The 21,058-nt window shown below is 37.4% G+C and overlaps 2 protein-coding genes across 3 annotated transcripts; both read left to right on the top strand.

The window, feature by feature from the left end:
- Window positions 1–1,583: 1,583 nt before the first annotated feature.
- On the top strand, window positions 1,584–12,553 carry LOC131768501 (uncharacterized). Of its 2 annotated transcripts, XM_059084227.2 has the most exons (13): window positions 1,584–1,696; window positions 2,297–2,358; window positions 2,792–2,833; window positions 2,936–3,229; window positions 3,680–3,871; window positions 4,754–4,945; window positions 5,235–5,339; window positions 6,934–7,050; window positions 7,769–7,921; window positions 8,273–8,653; window positions 8,873–9,019; window positions 9,527–9,661; window positions 12,101–12,553. In XM_059084227.2, exons 2-13 carry the CDS (start codon window positions 2,298–2,300, stop codon window positions 12,475–12,477), a joined length of 2,196 nt encoding a protein of 731 aa, XP_058940210.2. In that variant the 5' UTR covers window positions 1,584–1,696; window position 2,297; the 3' UTR covers window positions 12,478–12,553. The 2 variants fall into 2 exon arrangements, with proteins under 2 accessions (XP_058940210.2, XP_058940211.2); XM_059084228.2 differs by lacking the exons at window positions 6,934–7,050; window positions 7,769–7,921.
- Window positions 12,554–14,114: 1,561 nt separating this feature from the next.
- Window positions 14,115–20,468, top strand: LOC131768520 (carbonic anhydrase 1-like). The gene is made up of 8 exons (XM_059084243.2): window positions 14,115–14,457; window positions 15,434–15,625; window positions 17,498–17,616; window positions 18,034–18,129; window positions 18,464–18,529; window positions 18,675–18,729; window positions 19,149–19,255; window positions 19,763–20,468. Exons 1-8 carry the CDS (start codon window positions 14,415–14,417, stop codon window positions 20,072–20,074), a joined length of 990 nt encoding a protein of 329 aa, XP_058940226.1. The 5' UTR covers window positions 14,115–14,414; the 3' UTR covers window positions 20,075–20,468.
- The last annotated feature ends 590 nt before the right edge of the window (window positions 20,469–21,058 follow it).

Below are 21,058 nucleotides of genomic sequence, written 5' to 3'. Positions count from 1 at the left end.
GTTCCTATTTCCTTTCACTCTTTCTTTCATTTTCAGAAAAAAAAGTGTTAAGGGTGTAGCAAAGGAAATCGTGAGGCCTTATCAAAATCCCCTCGACAAGAAAAAGCAATAATCTAAAGCTGGTAAAACACCAATTTGACCAACCCCTCTCGCTCTCCCGTAGTCGGAATGATTATTAAGACCCTAATTATTGATCACGAAGAAGAAACAAAAATGTACTTAACGGCCAAGGAAGTATTTCTTTTTCTCTCACTGTGTTGATCAGCAGTTCAACTTTATAGTGTGTGATGATTCGTAAATCAGATAGCCAATTTAGAACGTTATTTTATCAATAAAAGTGAAAAATAATAACAGTAGAGTGCCCATCTACAGAATTATAGCAAGAAAGGAAGCCAACGGGTCGGGTGTTTCTGGCTCATATGTTGTGTCGTTTAGAGCATTAATTACCGAACAAGAGCAAAATAGAACATTAAAAACCCTGAATCATTTTTAAAGTTAAAACCATGTGCTGTCAACGTTTTTTAACCGAGTCCAGATCAACTTCCGGATAATGGTAAAATAATAGCGGCTGCGAAATCTCGAATGATGATCCGGAATTGCAACGATTTATTTCGTTTCGCCCTGTGATTGAACTGGAAAACTTGCGCAAACTCTTCAAAAAAATCAGATGCAGAGCTAATCAATTGCTCCTTGACCGCTTGCTTTTTTATTAGGTTACGATTTAAATCTGACTTCTCGCTTAAGTTAATTCTTGCTCTACAACTGCAGTTATGTGAACTGAAGCTTGATTTCTGATGTAATCATAACCATTACAATTTCCTCAAATGCGATTGGTGTAGTAACTGCTTCATTATTCACTAATCATTCTCTAGAGTTGTCATTGAACCGTGTTGGACAGTTGACAGTTGGCTATAATCGTACACCTGTAATCGGAAAGTTGAAGCCGCCAATTATACTTAGTCATTTCAGTCAAATCCCCCAATCACAGAATTGATCACAGTAACCATAGCAACAACCACTTATCCTGAAAAAAGTCGTGGAGTTTCCAAAGTTGAGGAATTTTTAACTTATAGATTGTCTATACTGCGCGTATTTGTCCTTAATGTATTTGTTGTTTTTGAAAATTGTAACAATTTTGATTAATTGGCAATAGGACTTTGTGTCGTCTAATTCTGTCTGTAATCATACTCGTGGTTGACAAATCGGACTCCCGCTTCGTGGTCGTCCGATTTTGTTGATCACTCGTAAGATTACAGACCGAATTGGACTCCACTCGGTCCTATTATCATTATTAATAACCTTTCCGACGACAATCCACCGGTTAGGATGCGACCAGATAAACAAAGTGGGACTGAAATGTACAAATAATGGAAGTGTCTCCATAAGAAATAGAACGAATGGTTTAATTCAAAAGAAAAGGAAACAAAACAAAAAAGGAATACTGATAGAATGTTGCTCCTATGTCTAATTATTTAACGCAAGAGGGCCTTCTTTGACAAAAATGAAGTCTGGTGCTCGTATTTTTCAATCATTCCAAATTGATAAACGTACGGGTTGCTGAGCAGGTACACGTACAGCGATCAATAAGGTGTGTCGAATTTATCGCCCTAAATCGTCTAGAATAACAATATTTTATCACTCTGAGAGGAAGACAAAACAACGAATTATCAATTAGCCTTGGGGAGTCGGTGAACAGGTGACAAAAAAAGCCTTTATACTTATCTCGGATCATTTGTGATTATTGCTAACTTAGGTGGCGTGTTTTTTTTTAATGACCTTCGGTGATTTTAGACGATGAACTTGTAATTTATCTTAGTTACTTTGAGACTGTAACCTTGTGCTTATAAACGCATAAAAAATTATCTACAGCCTTTTTCAATGTTAAGTAAACGATCCACGACAAATATTGGTTTTGATTTGAGCCACTAAGAGGGAGCTCTTGTGTTGATTTTGTAACGGCGAACACTTAGAAAACTAATACAATACTAGAATCTTTCTTTAGTGCTGAGACGATCGTGCTTCAATATTACGTTCCATATAGCTCTAGACGAATATATTGTTGGCTTGACTAAATTGAAAGAAGGAAAAAAAAATTTAAACTGTTGAAACTCATAAAATAAACATTCCTAAAAGCCAGTATCACAAATAGGAGACCTGCCGAGAGTCAAAAGCTTTCCGAGAGTGAAATTTGCAGGTCTCTGTTTATGATTTGTCTGGGAAACAGCCAAGGAAATTTAAAGGTCTAATACATTGATGACCTACGATAGGGTTATTATTTTTGTTTGTTTTATTATAGAATGGAGCCGGGAACCTTAGTAAGGGCTTTTCTGATAGTGTGTGGTGCTATGATGGTTTCAGGTGCAAACTCTAACTTTGTTGTATAACATATGACATAAAAACAAAAAAAGTAAATAGATCTTATTCTTATTTCATGTCTCTATCCCTTTTGTTCGACTATTACACCAAAGGAGTTAACTCATAATTCCAATATTGTTCCATTCACGGAACAACCACTTCTTCCTCAATTCCCCGTTTCTGCCTCTAAGTTTCTGATAGGCGACCTTGTCTCTTTGAAATATGAAACTTCTCTGCACATTTATTGTTATGTCCTTCTATTGTTGTTTATTTAAATAAGGTAACATTTCATTTCTATCTTTGCTTGCATGTGTTATCCTTTGTTATTTACCACCTGAAAGTTGTAACTGAGGTTTTCAACCAAAGTAGAATGTTCACCCGATAGAAGGCTTCTATATTTCCCATCACACTCTTGTACACCTTGCTTCTTTTCCAGCTCAAGAATGGAAAAATGTTGGAAACTGTGGTGCAGGATTGAGTAAGCAGCTTTTTAAATCCTGATTAAAAAATGTCGCTTCTTTAAGGTTTCCTTGCGATTTTTCTGTTCCAATTAGTCATCTATTTCTTGGTGAAATTACAGAATGTGGTCCACAATGTCAGAGGCTTTGTCTAATCCAGCACAATTACTACCGTTCACTGCACAACTCTCCCCCACTCAAATGCGATCCGAATTTAGCCAAATCGGCGCAATCCTGGGCAGACTCTAATGCCAACCATGATGCCGTCCAAAGATCAACGCCGACAAAAAATTATGTCGAAAGCATTTCCTGGAAGAGATGGGGCTGGGAAGGAATGGGGACTAGACTAGGAGCAATTCCCAGTGCAGTGAGAAGCTGGTATAGTGAGCTAAAACGTGGTTACGATTATAACACAGGTTAGCATTTGGATTTTAAGAAGGCTAAAAGAAAACACAATCTTTGGTTAATTAATATAAAGACAGGTTCATGGCGCCGGTCTAAAAATCTATAAACTGATTTATTTATTCTGAAGTATGGTAGCCTCCGTTCACCGAGGGATCAGTCATAACCTTTCACCAGAGAAGGGTTTGAAGGACCCGAGCCACGAAAATTTACCTAAATTCTCCCTAAGATTCTGTATTATTGGCCCTCCTTCCCTTTCCCCTGAAAACCACGTGAGCCCCAAAATTCCCCATCCCCTCCCCACAGCAACAAATAGTGAGTGGTTCCCAAAATTGTTTGCATAAGGCAGAACTATAACTGGAGATTTGTAACATGCGCATTCACAATACAGTGGCATATTGAATATTATCACAATAATTTCTTAGTTTATGTGTCGTCATAAACACGTACGTATTTATTCACAGGCCTAGGGAAGGGCATTGTAAGCCACTTTAAGTCCGTAGTTGACGCTCGAGAGACTCACCTTGGTTGTGGTATCAGAATCAAACCAGGCGATGGAACGTACGTCGTGGCTCATTATTTATTGCGTCCGCGGCTACAATTCAAGCTAAACGACTTCAGTTCAACTAAAAACATTGGACTGCCAAAACAGCCTGGTAAGATGGCATTTGGACTATGTATGCAGCCTGTTATCAATAGTGTCACAGTAAAATCCCGTATACATGTACAAATTCATGCATGAATGGAGCGGATTCTCTACCATTTATTGTACAGTATAGCCGCAAACGCTAATATATCTCGTATTCAAACTTTACTAGAACAAACTTCCTTTCATCGAAAATTTAACAAACTTGACATGACACATTGTTGAACACGGTAACTGAAAATAACAAAATTACGCGCGAACAGAATATAAACGATATGCAAATAAATATAACAAGTACAAAACTGGTAACTGAAAAAGGTCACTTATGAAGACGAGAAACTAAACACCTAACAAGAAACTATGAAACAACAACAACAACAACAAATAATAATAATAATAATACAAATTCTTGCGCCTACATACAGAACATTCGGTATATCTTCCTCAAAGAAATTACTTTTAAATGAGAACTGCCATTCTATCTACTTCATTCCATAAAGTGGATTTAGAATCTCCGACGAAAATGACGGGGATACCATCCCAAGAATTCGAATTTCTACTTGATTCATAATGTTGCGGTTACTTTGGTGGGAATACTGTAAATTATATGATTACATAGCTGTGATGAGCAAAGATGCTGAGAAAATGACTTGCACCCTGTGGGAAAAAGCAAAAGCAACGGTAAACAAACCAACCGAAAAACAAACGAAACAACAAGCATTGGAAGAAAATTCTAATGAATAAAACCGACCGAAAAAGAAACAAAACATCAGGCATTGGAAAAACTTCTAATAATGCTACAAATCACACAATAAATGATGAAGATCATGATGAAAATGATGATTTTCCACAACATCAAAACATATCAGCAATTTGACTCATGTCATTCCAGATCCTCAGTGTCAGCAAAAGTCTTTTGAGAGAGAACAATGTGGGGATTTTAAAAGTCCATTTATAACCCCTGACAAATGCTTAAACGCTGGATGTTGCTATGATGATATGTTTATGGATGAACCTGGCTTACAGTGGTACAGTCCAAACGCGTCCTTATGGTGTTTCAATAAAAAGAAGGGGGCTGATACTGGTAAGTGAAACTTTTGCCAAAGATTCTACAGTAGTAAAAACGATGTGCCCTCCCTATCTTTCCGCATTAAATTCTGCATTTCCCTTTTATTATCAGTATAATTGGGAATTGTTTTTGCTTTGTTTTGATCTTTTTTTTTCCGGGTGGGAGATTTAAAGTTGAACGAACATTTGTTAAATACAGCCTAGAAAGCTGAATTACTTAGCTTAACGGACTCATTGAAAGCACATAAAATAATTGATAACTTATCATCATCTCTTTTGCTTGATTATTTAATAATTTTCTTAAGGCTTGATAACACATGTATCTACCTCTGGGACAATGTCATTCCAGTCTCCTCCGCCTCCCCGAAAAGAGGATGATTACAAAGTACTTCAAACGCAGTCTTCTGAGGGTAGGTGGTATCTAATGAATCCTTTACACCCTAACATCAGCATCTATAGCCTCTATACTTCATACATTCCCTATCAGTGGTAACGAAAGGTAAATTCGTTGAAAAATTAAAGGCTTTTTAAGCTTTGGTCTCCCTACAGACTTTTACTATGGGGAATCGAAGCGATTTTCAATAGTAAAATATCATTTTTTTTTCCTGTCAAATCATTTAAACATTTTTTGTTATTATTATTATTATTTTTTTTAACGAGCGCAGCAATCAAGAGTTATTTTTCTACAACTTTCAATGACCGGCGTCTACAACGAGGGCGAAGAGCCATTTCCCTTGCCGACAACAGTATCCCCGCACCATAAGCTAAAATTTCCCCGAGGTAATGTCCCAAATTAAAAATCGGTCACACCGGCAAATTTAAGTTTCCCGTGGGTCAACTGTCATTAAGTCTCGTTTCTGTAGGGCAAAAGTCTATAGTGTGACCACAGCAATTATCAGGAGAAATGAGGTGCTAGTCACTTTCAGGAATTTAAGGGTTAAGTAATGATCGCCCATCTGCGATAAAAAGTAGTCACTTATTTATGCATTGTCCATTACCGCACGAGGAAGAAAATTCAATAAGAAAGAACTTACAAACAAGCCTTTGTCACAAAGTGAGTATTAGAGTGACTGTTGTTTTTTTTAAAAGCACCAGAATCGTAGTCGTCTCTTCTTCATCACTGTCATAAATCACAATACCAACGACATTTTCCAGTACTGCAGCATGAAACGCATAAAAGTATTGTTACTTCAATGCAGATCACCTTCCATGCATTTCTTCAGGCCTCTCTATCAGCTCACATATCATACTTCCACAGAGCATAGCACAATGACCGGGCCTCAAAATCCCAAATACGGATCACTCGACCTGGAGTCCGACACTATAATCGTTTGGCCCTTTTCTTCCCACGTAATTATTACGTGGGAAGTGATCATTGCATGTGAAGTGGTCATTCCGTGGGAAGTGGTCATTGCGTGTGAAGTGGTCATTGCGTGTAAAGTGGTCATTGCGTGTGAAGTGGTCATTCCGCGGGAAGTGGTCATTGTGTGGGACGATGGTCATTCCTCGCGGTGATATATTATAGAGAAAAAAGCAAGTCCGTGACCATCAACACTTTCACAACCACCATACCATCGTCGTCATCAGTAACACTACCATCATCGTTATTGCTGCCACAAGCATCATCATCATCATCATCATTATTGTCATCTTCGCCCATTTTTCAGGGACTGATTTAAAAGGATGGCATGTCTTAGCTGTGGTAGTAGTTGGAAAAAAAGGAATAATTTATCGTTATGCATGTATGTTGTTAAAAGGGAGTTCGCCTTTCACACTATCATCTTCTTCATCACCGCCATTGAAGTCTTCACCATGCTCTTTACTAAAATCATTATCGTTGTCTCTTTTGTAACATGTCATCGGAGCATCGCCCCAACCACGTGGTTCATTTTTCATCGTCAAAGCAGAATCTACCAGCGTTATCTACTAGCTTTTTCTTCTCGGTCTTTCTTTCTTTCTTTTAGTTTTCTTTTTTTTTTGTTAATTTTGTACTAATTTCCTCAGGATCAGTACAGGTTCGTCCACCATGTCCAGAAGCAAAAGATGTCCTCAATAATATCATTGGTCTCGTAAACGCTGTAACTAAACTTGCTGCCTCGAAAGGCTGCGGGAAAGCTGTCGGTAAAATGCATTTTTGTTTTTGCATGGGTCAGTTACCCGTAACCACGCATGAAACTTTGGTAACACTGCATGAGCTACTAGTTTTCGTATTTTTTTTGTTTTTGTTTTTGTTTTGTTGTTTCTGTTGTCTCCTTTTAATCAGAACCTCTTTTGTTAATGTCGTTTCGTCTCAATTTTTATTTTGGTTTGTTCCCTTTCGTTTTGATATTGTCTTCTCAAATGCCTATAGTGAGAATGCAAGCTTTCTTTTTCTCTACGGAACGAAACTTTTTGAAGGAAAGCATGCAATGTTTACGCCGGTACTTGGAAATTCTGTGTTTCTAGTGGAAGCTATTTTGTTGTAGCTAGGACTTTCTTTGTCGTAATCGCTTCTGCCGCTGCTGATGTTTTTACCGTTGCTCATCAATTTGCGTTACATGGTTTGTTAACTTGTTTCTTTGTTTGTTTAATGTTTTCTGTCACGTCGTTGTTTCTTTGTTAGTAGGACTGAACATTGATTAGTGGCCATTTCAAAATAGGGCTTCTATGTCTGTGTCATTGATCAAGTAGGCCCAATGCGATGTTAAATAGCATGCTTTTTTCAAATATCTAAGAAAAGCGACATATGTATTATAAACGAATCTTTTTATATCTATGTGTAGAAGGCGCAGAGTCCAGCCTTTTTTTTTTTAAGTAGTGTTACCGTTTCTATTTTATCTCTATTTTCCTGATGCGAAAGCTGGTCCTGGACCTGTATCACAACTACCCTCAAAACCAACAACTGGGCCAACAGCAGCAACATCTCCATCACCATCTTTAACATCCTCATCAAGTTCCACAGCAGGACCAACCAGTGGCCCTACCACCATATCGGCCAAAGGAGCAAAACAGGGTTGATACTACTAAAATTGTGTTTGTTTCCCTATAATCTTACAAATAGCAGGCGGAAGAGCAAGCTCATTGACAGAAAGACATGACATGTTATGGGCCAGTTTCACGATCGAGCTTGTAATTTTGACGTCTATGCTATTAGTCATGTCATACACCACGGCCAAAACGTCATGAAAATAGGGATTCCGTTTCTGTGTCATTGATTAAATAGGCCCATATACAATGTTAATCTGTATGCATTCTTGATCATGTTTTCCTTGTTACATGATGAAATATGGTTTAAAAGCGTTAAATACTATATGCAGGGAATATATTAAAAAACGAATAATTTCTATCTGCATGTGTTTCAAAGGCGAAGAACCCTGCTTTGGTAATACCTGCTACATGATTTCTGAAACGGGGAAGTCTTGGGACGAGAACCAAAAGAACTGCAAAGCATCTGGAGGCGACCTAGTTTCCTTGGAAACAGAGGCTGAGTGGCAGTTTGTCAATAGCAAGATCCAAAATATTACACTTCAGGGAGCCAATGAATGGCACATAGGTTTGAAAAAACAGGGAGATTGGAAATGGGTCAATGGAAATCCGATGACCATTGAAAAATGGCAGCGTTCTCAGCCATCTGGTGATGGAAATGTTGCTGTTATGTCAAAAGATTACCCACCTGGAAGTCAAGGGCTATTTAACGATCTTAATGCTCAAATGCCCAGACCTTTCATATGCGAAATACCAAAAGGTAAGCTGACTGCAACTAGCTCTTTCGGGCTGTTTCAGAGGTATTTGTCTTCGTACTTACATTTATTTTATGATTATACACTTTCTCTGTCCTCCACTTTGTTGTTTATTTCTTTTGTTTGATTACCTTACCTTTCGGTTGCCTCGTTCCTCGCAACAACTGGTATCCAAGGGTCGTTATCCAAGTGCCCTTGAAAAATCATATTTTTTTTTTATTCAGGAGCTAGTCCTCAGCCTGGACCTCAACCAACCTCAAAACCTGCTGTGGGGCCAACAGAAGCACCAGCTCCATCATCGTCACCAACATCTTCCACAACAAAACCGACCAGTGGCACTACTTCTCAGCCAGCTGGCGGAGCAACATCAGGTTGAGACTTTTAAAACCATGTTTACTATTTTATAATCTAACAAACAGCCAACCAGACGTGCAGAAAAGCAAGATCATTTACAGAAAGACCAAAATAATGTTTAACTCTCTGTCTGATTAAGCGACTACATGAATAAATAACTTGCCTACTGAATGACTACATAAATGACTAGCGAACAGAAAAACAGTCGAAAAGTTTCAAAGACTGTCCTCGCAAAGACTAACTGACTGAGTGACCGCCCTACTGACTGCCCATCTAATAGTCCAACCGCCCAGGGGAAAAATTTAGTAACAGTCTGACTGGCTCAGTGAATAACTCATCATGTCAACCCTCTTCAATAATCATGCTCCTCATTGAGCTTCTTATCGATTAGAAGACCACGGGGCAGACATGATGAGCAAAAGGACGTGTGAAGGAGAATCCAGACCTACCTATTACAATAAAGCTTTACATGTAATAATTGCTTTGTTCCTTTGTTTCTATTTTTTTTTTCGCTTTTTTATCAGAAATGACTGGATTTGAAAAAGACTGTTTAAAAGCTCACAATGAATATCGAGCAAAACATGGTGTTCCTCCACTGAAATGGAGCGCTGAGTTGGCTGCAGATGCACTGGAGTGGGCCAAAGAACTCGCTGTTAAAAGTAGGGATCACTCAATTTTACTTTTAGCTGCGCAAGAAAGATGATCTTTATCACTAAAGCTATTGTTTTCTCCATCATAACATTATTATCATCATAATTATCTTCATAATTGTCACTATAATTATTGTCAATATTATAATTATCGTTATTTGAATTGTTGTGGCGAATGTGTTATTTTCTTGATTTCTTACAAATACGTCTTGTGTTTTCTTCCCCGTTAGTTTACAGTTATTTTATGCTTTATTATATATATATATATATATATATATATATATATATATATTTATTGTTTTTTCAGAGGGCACGGTAACAAATCCTGCAATCTGATTGGTTCTTTACCCGGTCAGTATTTTCCTATCTCTGCCCACGGGCCACGGTAACGCTTTCGTGAGTCGCCGAGTACATCCCAACTTTCGTTGTCATTTTTCATAAATATATCTCGTTTTCCGGCTGGGCAGTATTTTTAAACAAACATGTCGGTCACTACCTCAAGCCGATAAATAACTTATGAATCCTCTCTTTTCTCTCTCTCAAATCACTTTGGTTGACAGAAAAATATTGGTTTCAGAATGAATTTGTATAAACAACGGTGTCATTACGTTGGTTGACAAGCGGCCTAAAAACCGTCTGCAATTAATTTTAATCGTTCACAAAAAGTACCCAGAAAGTTAAAACGTGAGGTATTTGGTTACAGTTAAACTGAACGATGGAACTTTCCTTCGTTTAATATCTGAATTTTCTCGAGCAATTTTTTCGTAGTGAAAGAGTGTGCGAAGTTTTAATTTAAGTTGTACGACAAATATACGCTCCCGGTGAGTCTTTCCAATTCCGTTCAATTTGGACATTTGTACCGTAAATTGCACAAGAGAAACTGAAGGAATTTTTTGAGAAAAGGCCGCATTAAATTCCCTTGTGTCTCGTTGGAGTGTGCCGTTCGAATTTAGTTTTTGTGAAGGAAAGACCAGATTTACACACGCCATTGTAGCAAACAAACGAGCAAACTCTCACAACTTCAAAATATAAAAATTGAATTTACTCACAACTACTTTCCTCGCCGTTTCCTTAATGAACAGAGGTAAATCTTCGGACATGAATGAATCGTCAATCAGAGTGAATAATACTTTCCGTTAGATCATTGACTGTTTTTAAAGAAAACATTGTCGTGACAGTCCTTGCCAAACTAGTTCCGTTTTTTTTCAAATCTTCTTGCTCTTTTTTTTCTTACGCGCTCTCTAATTGACAGGTGTCAGATTGTGACAGATACTTGTAAAAATAATGTTTCAAAGTTTGTTTGGAAGCCTTTTAAATCACCTTCATCGTTACGGAAATGAAAATGTTTCGCTGAGGCATCTCTCTTTAATTTGCATCACCTCTATTCTAACTACCATTTACTCGCTCAAAAATTGTTCAGTTTATGGAAGATCTTGCCGTATTTACAGCCCTAAATCATTCGAGTTCTTTCGGAAAGAATTTCTTCAAGTTTAAAAACAATAAATATGTTATTTACCGGCTAAGGGTTGGTCCGTATGGTGAAAAACTGTGACCTCAGTCTTGAAAACGCTGCCCTCGGCCTACGGCCTCGGGCAGTATTTTCAAGACCTCGGTCTCAATTTTTCACCATAAGGACCTCCCAGCCGGCAAATAACATAAATATATATATATATATTATGCATCATTCTTTTCGTTTTTCAACGTATCATTTCTGCACCATTAGTTTCACACTTTATTTTAATTACGCCGCTTTTTTTATTTATCAAGTTTCACGCCCCTTTGGGCAGTGTGTATAATTTTGCTTTCGATGTTAACCTTTTTTTTCCCATGAGTGTTTCGTATAATTCTTCGACATTTGGTAAATTTTGGTCCCTTGGTATCTTCGTATTTATTTTTCCGTCCTATAAATTAGTCTATTTTTGTAAAGTCGTTTTTCTGTTTCTTAGGAATTGTGTTTCTCTTCACGTGCGTATTAAAAGAGTTAATGAAAAGGATCCTGAGTAAACATGTTTTGAGGCTGGCTCTTGCCTCTTCAATCATTATTCTTCCATTTATTATTACTATTATCATCTTCTTTTTTACCATTGTTATTATTGTGATCTTTATCATTTTTATCAGTATGAAAACCTTATATGATTGTAAATATACAATTTAAACTGTATATTGATAAATGAATAAGAGTGATCTTGGCAGTAACGAGCACTGCTTATACAGCAGTGAAACTAAAGCCTGAAAAAAGATTTCCTTCTGTACAGGGCTTAACCCATGTCCCTTGCGATACCGGTGCAGTGCTCTACCAACTAAGCTAACAGCCAACTGAGAGCTGGCATGAATTTTTTAAAGCCTCTAATTTCACTACGGTTAAGAAGTGTTCACTTAGAAAAATGAGTTCTCTATATTTTACTTATTGTCGCATTGTTATTGATCGGCCTTTGAAACTATCTGCAGATTACATGGAACATGACTATGACAGTATTAACAACAAAGGTCAAGGCGAAAATCTGGCTTATTTTCAGCCGGGTGACCCATCGGCTATGCCGACTCAGTGCCAAGGACCAAAGACAAAAGACTGTGTACAGTGCCGTGAAATGGTCGCTGACTGGTACGCAGAAGAATCGAATTTTGATTACAACACGGGAGAGAGCAAAGGAGGCGTGATTTTGCACTTTACCCAAGTTGTCTGGAAGGAGACCACAGAGTTGGGGATGGCAACAGCTACCAGTGCTGATAAGTGGTTTTCTGTTGCACGTTATAAACCACGTGGAAATATGGGGAATCCGTCAGATTACATCAAGAACGTACCAAGGCCTCAGGTTAACGTTTAAGAGCAGTTTTGATTGATAATCCAAGGAGGCAATAATCCAGGTGCTGCCCGCAACTGACTGATATATAAGGAGGGCTTGTCTTGAACATATGTGTTATAAAATATGAGGCAATAAACTTCGTCCTTGTTAAAGTATAGAAAGCTTTCTTTTTGTAGACAGCATGTTTACCTTTTTTTGGTTACTTCTCTTTTATTTTGTTATCGCGTTCATGCAGACGATATTAAACTAAAAACAGCAGCAAAGGCACCTTACAAGGCAGGAAATACTCAAAACTGCAGTCTCACCCGTTTTCAAAGAAACGCTCGTTTTTGTCCAAATTAACACAAAAAAGTCAGTGTTTTCTCAAACTAAAAGCATAATGCGTTGAAAGAAATAATTGTACCCTGACTTTTTTGTCAGACCTGCGGTCAAAGCCATGAAAACAAAGGGAGTAGAATATGAAAAGGAAGAGACACTTATGAAATGTTGTACGAGTCGAAAATAAACAATGAGAAACGTTGGATACTGGGGGCTGAGCAATGTTGAACAAGCAGAAGTTTGAACGCGAATAAAAAATTGAAGCTTTTAAAAATGAACCTAACCAAAGCTTAGCTATTCAGAAAACATATAAAAGAATAGTAGTTATTTTGGCGAACGAGTGCAAATATAATATTTATTTATACAATATCAATCTATTTATTTATAAATATTTATAATATTGATATGCGCAAAAATGTAAACGAGAGTGCGCCACAAGTGAGCGGAAAGTGCGTAGCTGAAAACCCGTCAAAAATAATTACTTTTTCCCCGTATTGTTGAGAGTGACACCTTACTAGGTGAGGCGTTTTACATCAAGAAGTCCTCCGCCCATTCTCCTCCCCTTTCCAACTCTGCTATGAATTCAACCGCAGAGTGATTTTAATCAATTGTACCTAGCTTTTGATGTATATCCACAGTTCAGAAATTGGTAAAATAGAAGCATACTTACTCCATGAAACAGTCTAATGGTAAAAACTACATTTTAATTTTAAATTCCATTTAGCTTTTTTTCCATCGGTTCAATTAAGAGAATTTATCTAATTCGCAATGGAATTTTTAGTTTTTTTGACAGAAGCTTTACCAGGCTTACTTTTACATCGCAATTTCAAAGGTAGATTTTAATAACGAAAAAAACATTGTTCATTATCATTCAGGCAATTTTGTCAAAATCGGTTAACTCGCCTACGCCGCCTAAATCATATTTGAAGATAGATATTGTAATTTATTTCTTTTTTCTACTTAAGAGAAACCATTAATTGTTAGCCGAGCGTATTCACTCGCTCTTAGATTCCTGATGCCTGGTGCATGCGGTTTTTTACTTATACGCGACAAATAGAAGATAAAACCGTGATAATTACTATTCTGTCTGGCGTTGCAGTTCACAATCACACTTTTAAAAGCCGTTGAAGTGCTCCTATTGAAGTGCCTCAAGTGGACTGTTCTCATAAATATTCCACTTGATGTATTCCATTTGTCAGCTGAAAGCTTTTATTTTGATAAGATTGAGCAATAGAAATATGTGTCGGCGCGATTGTTTTGTTTCCTCTCGCTACACGGACATTTCTCTACATTCGTTAAGCCTATTTGCATTTGTAAGGATAATAACTTTGGTACTCATCTGACCATTTGGAAAACCACTGGACACAAACTATGTTAAATTCATAATGCCCTCTTGAGTATTGTTTACAAGAATTCAGAAGCAAAGTGCGTTGGCTATTGGACAGATTGGTCACATCTCACGAGAATATTTTCAACCGTACTGCTAAACTTAGATCATCATTAATTCAGAACGGCGCAGAGCAGTTGTAGCAGTCATACGACCGGAAAAACGCAATTTGAATCGCGTAAGAGAAAAAGGTTCGCTCTTTCTTTTTAAATGAAGCTTCAACGGGGTACATTCTAAAGTATAACGATAAAAAATGTCTCATACATCCTCTTGGAGTTACACTGATAATGAATTCGGTAAGTAATTCAAAATAATTAAACCTGGCTTGTAACCGTCGATTTTTCTTTGAATTTTTATGTATTGTTAAGAATTTTATCCATGTATCATAAGCTAGCGATTAAACACGACCTGCTTTCGTGAATTCACTGTTAATCCAAGGGGAACTGACCGATATTTCCTTCCGAATCAAAATCGTATCACTTCTGTTGTGAGCATGAATTTCTTGGGTATCTCCCCTAGTCATCGCTAAATCTATTTTCGTCCATTTAAAGCTGAAAGTTACATCTGAAGTTCCTTTCTTGAAGAATCAATTTTGGAAAGAAGAAAGTCTTTACATTCTTTTACGTCCAAACTAATTTCAAAACAAACAAAGGGGCAAATAGGATGTTAAGATGTAACTTTGAAACGCTAGAACATCTCGAAATCGATTTTCGTTCATCACATCCTTTGCTAAATCGAAGAAGGTTTTAGTTGGGTTTTGTTATGGTTTTACACCGAAGTTAAATATGCGGTTGAAAGTCCAGTCGAAGCTCTCAGTAAGGGGTGTCGCTGTATTTTATCAATATAACACTATTCAAAGCTGGTTTGAACACACTTCAACTAAGAAACACCGCTAGTTTATATCACATACTAAAAAAAATAGAGCTATAGCATTTATGTTCGATAACAGAATGCTATTTCGAATTGAACGCGTGTCGTTAAAAAAATACATGCTCTCGAAAATTTATAGAGTTGACGAGGAAACTATTAATGGCGACATCAGATGTTTTCTTCCACATCGGGAGAGCCCTCATTACGCTTTCTAAATCATGTTTTCCTGCGACTCTTATATTTTTACTCAGCAGGAAAATATTTTTCCAAAACACCTTTAAAATCTTTCTCTTTTTCAATTTGCATATGTATGAACATAAATTCGTAAAGGAAGACACCTAACTTCGGTCTGTGGCCTAAACAATCAAATATTAATCCATAAGGAATAATGCGCTATTTCAGGTCCTCACACTTGGCAGGATCGCTACAAAGTCGCCGAAGGTAATTTGCAGTCTCCGATTAACATCGACACCGAAGCAGCGAAAGGAGACACCATCGTGGAAGCGATTAAGTTCAATTACTTGCCCATGAAGAACAGCACCATTACTAATGATGGACGACATTTGCAAATCACATTATCAAGAAATGATTCAGGTAAATTTTAAATCCATCTTATCGTAGCCTTGAGCTGATATGCAAATATAAAACTTACTCCAAATTAGAAGAACACCAGCCGACAGGATTAATATTGAAATATTGTTATGGCATATTGAAAACATTGAATTACATTCGCCGTTTGCGACTAATTTGCGTAATTGCATGTTCTCAGAGGAGTGCATAAAACATATATCTACATATGTATATACGAGAACTGAACTAAATCTAAGTGTTTATTTATAGCCGTTATTATTTTCATTTTGACACTATAATTTTTGTATTTCTTTTACGCGACCTGCAAGAAGTTATGTTTCCCGAGGTCAGTCCAAGTCTATTCTATCCTGTAGTAATGAATAAACTTATTGTGGCAATCACACAGCTTCAACATCAGTAATGTCAAATTGAGCCGTTCACTTGAAAACTTGCCCCCTCATTTTCCGAGAGGAATGAAAGTGCTTTGAGTAGAACACTGTAATTCTTCGAGAAGTAATACATATTAGATTTAATGAAGAACTAGAACAAATCCGATATATATTCCGTATGCATGGTGTTGATTATAAGTAAAATTATTTATGCATTATCATTTAATTTAATTTTTCTTATGGTACATTTTATATATATATATATAGGACTGAATAAGTTTCTTTGAATCATAAACGACCAGGATTGTATTGCTATTACTACGCGTCAGTGGTTAGACTTATTTCTTAGTTAAGAAGTTCAGAAAATTTACTGAAATATAGTTTTAAATCGGTGAATCAAAAAATCAAGTTCGTTTAAAATATAAATAACTCTCTCCCTCTTAATTGAGTTGATTAATTGTGATCTGACGGGCGCATGCGTAGGATCTAGTTTCCTTTGAACAGCTTTGACATTGGAAACATAACAGCAAGGAACCACGTAAGTAACCTCGGTTTCCACTGAGAAAATTCGAGAACTCCTCTCATGAAATATTGTGAAAAAATAAAGCAATTCTGGTTCGTTTAATTCCTCCTGAAAATTGCTTTTGCTCTAATCAACGCCTGCCTCTGTTTCAAAACCTAAAAATTGCTATCTTTCGGAAATGAGAAAATTGAAGTGTGAAATAATGTTTTTTATGCCGACTTCTTTACAAGTTCAAATTGAAAAACTTACGAGGGTGTTATTGAAAAGAGATAAATTTACTTCAATCTGGCAATCTAAGAAAAATATGAAGCTATTGAAGACGTCTCCCTGTGTGATTCGCACCAATAGCATTCAATATCAAATCGGAAATGAGTTTCCTCAGTATTACCCCACCATGGCACATGATGGCCGCCCTTTACATATTATCAACATTATATTTGCCACTGTGTTAGAACACCCTGATATCAATAATAGTCAAAACAATTATGCAGCTTAAAGCAAAGGTAAATGGTACAGTTCGAGGGGCAGTGTTAACATTGTCTGGATTCCAACCTTGAATGTTGTATGTTAGGAAAGTTAACATCTTAACTTTTTTTCCTCTTGTATCAAAAATTTTTTTTTCCTTTACAAAGCCAACCGAGCCGTTAGATCTTGACGAAGAAATTTGTTGGATGGAAAGCCACAACTTGAATATTGAAAAACCGCTGCGTTATTCCATATATTAGGATACTTCGTCTGCTTCATTTTTCTCTCGTAAAAGTTTCTCGAGAGTCAGTGAGCCTGCTTTAAAAAGTTTTATCGAGATGATAAATTTTTTTTTCCGGTGGAAAAGACCCAGCCACAAACTATGCGCGCTATACCAAAGCTTCTCCCACCACAGTCAGACTTTGAAGGTGTACCATACGAGTGTTGTGACTAATTTTGCAGCAGCTATGCTACTGTAACGTTTTGAGGAAGTTGAAGCATTTTTCCCTCTTTCTTTAGTTATAACAGGAGGCCCATTGACAGACACATACCAATTGGCTATCATACGCTTCCGCTGGGGTCATGACAACAACTCCGGATCGGAACACGCAATCAATGATCAAAATTATCCATTGGAGGTAATACACTTCACTATTAAAGAGGATGCATCTCTACTTAGTGTTGATTATTCTGAGAAAGGGTTTTTTAAATTTACCTCGCTTTCCATTTCGTCTGCCGTTTTTTTTTTCTCTGTGGACTTGCACTTGATTTTAAGAGGTATCTATATCTACCGGACTCCGCTGTCTCCTCATTTGACTATTTGCCTCCGACCCTTTTTGTTTTGGTGGTAGGATAAGTCATAGTTTTGCAGACTTATAAGAATTACACCAGTCGCCATATTTTCTTTCTTCTAAACTGTGGCTCGGTGAAAGAGCATCGGTGCGAGGAAATCCGAAGGTCTGAGCTTCATTTATTCCCGGGAGACGCAGTTTTTTCTTTGTCTACCACCTGGCAGGACTAACAACATCTCTTTCGTGGCACTCTATTGTGAACAGGTTCAGCTCATCCATTGGAACAAAAAGCTGTACAAAAATATTGGTGAAGCTATGGGAGGAGAAAATGGCTTATGTATCATAGGACTTCTGTACCAGGTAAGGTTATGATTTGTTGAGACGAGTGTTAGATTTGAGGTGCGATCCAAGTCTGCTTGAGACAAAAGACCTTGCGCCAACTTGCAATCAGCTTCTGGTTGAGGGTGCACATTGTTCCTCTGTCTCCCGTTTCGTACGTATGCTAATTAATGCTAATTGTGTTCTATCACCTTACCGTTCTTTTGTGTGTAAGTCCACCTTTCAGTTTGTCTGTCATTATCAAAAACCTTAATCAATCAATATCACAAACACGACTTGATCCTTTGCTATAAGCGCAAATATAGGATGCACGAAGTGATCTGAGTTAACCCTATGTGGTATTATTCCATGGCAGGTGTCAGATGATGACAATGAGGGCTTACTGCCAGTTATAAAATTGCTCTCTAGAGAGGAAAATAAGGTAACATGATTTGTATTCGATTTTTAATGGAATGGTAGTGAGGACCATTCGGTCTCCCATCTTGGCGTTCTTCGCCAAAGAATCGTTTCATCGTCCATTGTTCTGCCTGTTAACAACTCACACATCGATATTGTTGTATTTACAGGGCTGCTTTTCATTGGAGGTGAAATCTACCATCGATCCAACTTGCTTTATAAAAGGTTTGCTCAAGTTTCAAAATGAAATCTTTATGTCAACTGAGTCATACTTAGCAGCTTCATGAGAAATCAGAGTTTTAATCCTTCACTGATTTCATTTTTACTATAAACTATACATTAAAATGATTCATATATTACTTTTTCAAAGTTTGCTGCTAGTTTTAATTGGAGTCATTAGGTGTACCGGAAACAACCTAAAAAAGGGCAACTCGAAAGGTCGCTGGTTATTTATGGCAAGAGATTATCTCTACTTCTAACTGAAAGTGGAAAAACACAGTTAAACCCGTTCCACAATGTACTTTATGGGATGGCATAATGTTGTGACTGAATAGGATTGTTTTGATCGATTTTACAATCAGCGATTTCTAGAATACCAAAATGATCATTACAACCAGATTTCACACTGGTTATCTTCCCGATAGATATGACATCATACTGGACATATCAAGGCTCGCTCACGACTCCTCCAATGAGTGAGAATGTCACATGGATAATATCAGAAAGTATCATGAAAATATCCGAGAAACAGGTCAGTTTATTGCTTTCTATCTGAGCTTTTATTTCATTTATCATGACACTGAACGGACGTCGTGAAAAAATAGCAGGTGATAATGCTCAATAAAGCATTCTAAAGATGTTTTTCATAGTGATCCAATCTAATGCCATTTCATTGGCAGGAAGTTCTTTGGTCTAGTAATAATGCCTTGGCATGAGCATTCAAACAAAAATGGAGCCGCGGGGCTTGGGTCAGTTGTTTTACTCAGAGTAAACAAAACATTCCGGTGTAAAACGTTTTGATCAACCAAACTAATGAGCAAAAGAAACAGATACGGACCCAATCTACAAAAGAACTTGACAGTCTACAGCCAGATATAAAGGCAATGCAATGAGCTTGCTAAAATGTATCCGCTATCACAATAGGGTTTGCTACCGAAATAAAGTTATGACGAATTTTTTGATACCTTGTTAATTAACCGCCCAGCATAGAGACGTTTAAAGGAAAGGCAAAATTAATCTTTTTTGTCGCTCCTGACAGCTAAGTGCGTTTCGTAATGTTCGCAACAGTTGTGGGGAACTTATGGCTGGTCACTGCAGACCCCTTTGTCCATTGAATGGGCGACCCGTTAGGCTCTGTGTCATGAATAACAATAACAATATCGAAGACCACCAAGAAAATGATGACATTCTCGCTAAGGACTGCGACGATGACAAAGAAAATGAGATTTTAGATGAGAATGCGAATCATAACTGTGACGATAATGGGCCAGATGGGACAGACAAGGGCTACTTTGAGGACATCTACAAGTTGGAAGCGATGGGCGACCATGTCGACCTGGAGGCGCATTAGGTAAGACATTGGTGGTCCATGCAAAGCTGGATTTATCTATTGAAACAAAACTTGCTGTAAACATAACCTTGTAAACTACATGATATTCAGAAGATCCAATGCAGATAGATTCCTATCATTTATATATGACAATAAATGTTTGTTTAGACAGTCTCAAGGTCATTATTAGTAACTAAGAAAGTAACTGAACGTAGCTGAAAGTAACCGTCCCAACCGACTCTGTGAACTAAAGAATACTATTAATAATGCAAATAAAGATGATACGAGCTTAGTGACTGGTTTGTGAAAAGGAAAGCTCCACCATATATTTGCCTTTTGGTATGGTTCAATTTTTTTAAGACAACAGCACTATTGTTCGATATTCTTCGTTGCCTTTCCATCGTATGGTCGAGCTCAGGCTAGAATTTTTCGATGAAACAGCTTTCGCCAGAGGGTAGTATCCTAAGGCATTTATGAAACTGAATAGATTTGAAATAAAAATCTAGGCTGAAGAGGACGGAGAAGCGATTGATTGCCACTGAAAAGTGGTCGCGTTAGAATATGTCAGGATGAAATAATCTCAGCATTTTCATTAGCTGAGCTCTTTTTCAAAGGAAACTTTCCTTTAAGCTTATCCAGTACTCGAGTAATCATTTTCATTACTTGGTTATGATGTTCGTGGAAGTCAACAGACGGGTGAAGCAAAATATTGCTTTTCCTGATCCATATCCAGGACTGAATAAAGATTCTGATAAAGCTTCTACTGGAAACGGCAGTTTCCTCTCGTTTAGTATCGAGTATAAACACTATTGGATGAAAATTAAAGAGGGATAGTCTAATCAAAGAGGCATCGTCTAACAACGAAACTGGCATAATTGACGGTAGTCGCTCGATTCCAAATGTCTTAAAATAGCCGTCCCTCACAATCGCGTAAAAAGGGATCATTGTCTTAAATCACTTCGTAGATCGGTTCCGATCCGGGTCCTTCTACCGAAGAAAACAAAT

This window comes from Pocillopora verrucosa, chromosome 14 (assembly GCF_036669915.1).
Source record: "Pocillopora verrucosa isolate sample1 chromosome 14, ASM3666991v2, whole genome shotgun sequence".
Classification (NCBI taxonomy): Eukaryota; Metazoa; Cnidaria; class Anthozoa; order Scleractinia; family Pocilloporidae; genus Pocillopora; species Pocillopora verrucosa.
Note: the sequence above shows the minus strand (reverse complement) of the source record. Positions and strands in the feature narration are given on the sequence as shown.

What these genes read in the sequence shown, in the direction of transcription:
- LOC131768520 (XM_059084243.2), top strand. Translation starts at nt 14,415, where the DNA reads ATGTCTCATACATCCTCTTGGAGTTACACTGATAATGAATTCG. An exon ending in TCTCTAGAGAGGAAAATAAG is followed by an intron (nt 18,530 to 18,674) that starts GTAACATGATTT and finishes TTGTATTTACAG; the next exon opens with GGCTGCTTTTCATTGGAGGT. An exon ending in TGAAAATATCCGAGAAACAG is followed by an intron (nt 19,256 to 19,762) that starts GTCAGTTTATTG and finishes CGCTCCTGACAG; the next exon opens with CTAAGTGCGTTTCGTAATGT.
- LOC131768501 (XM_059084227.2), top strand. Translation starts at nt 2,298, where the DNA reads ATGGAGCCGGGAACCTTAGTAAGGGCTTTTCTGATAGTGTGTGGTGCT. An exon ending in TGGACTGCCAAAACAGCCTG is followed by an intron (nt 3,872 to 4,753) that starts GTAAGATGGCAT and finishes ATGTCATTCCAG; the next exon opens with ATCCTCAGTGTCAGCAAAAG. An exon ending in AAAGAAGGGGGCTGATACTG is followed by an intron (nt 4,946 to 5,234) that starts GTAAGTGAAACT and finishes AATTTTCTTAAG; the next exon opens with GCTTGATAACACATGTATCT.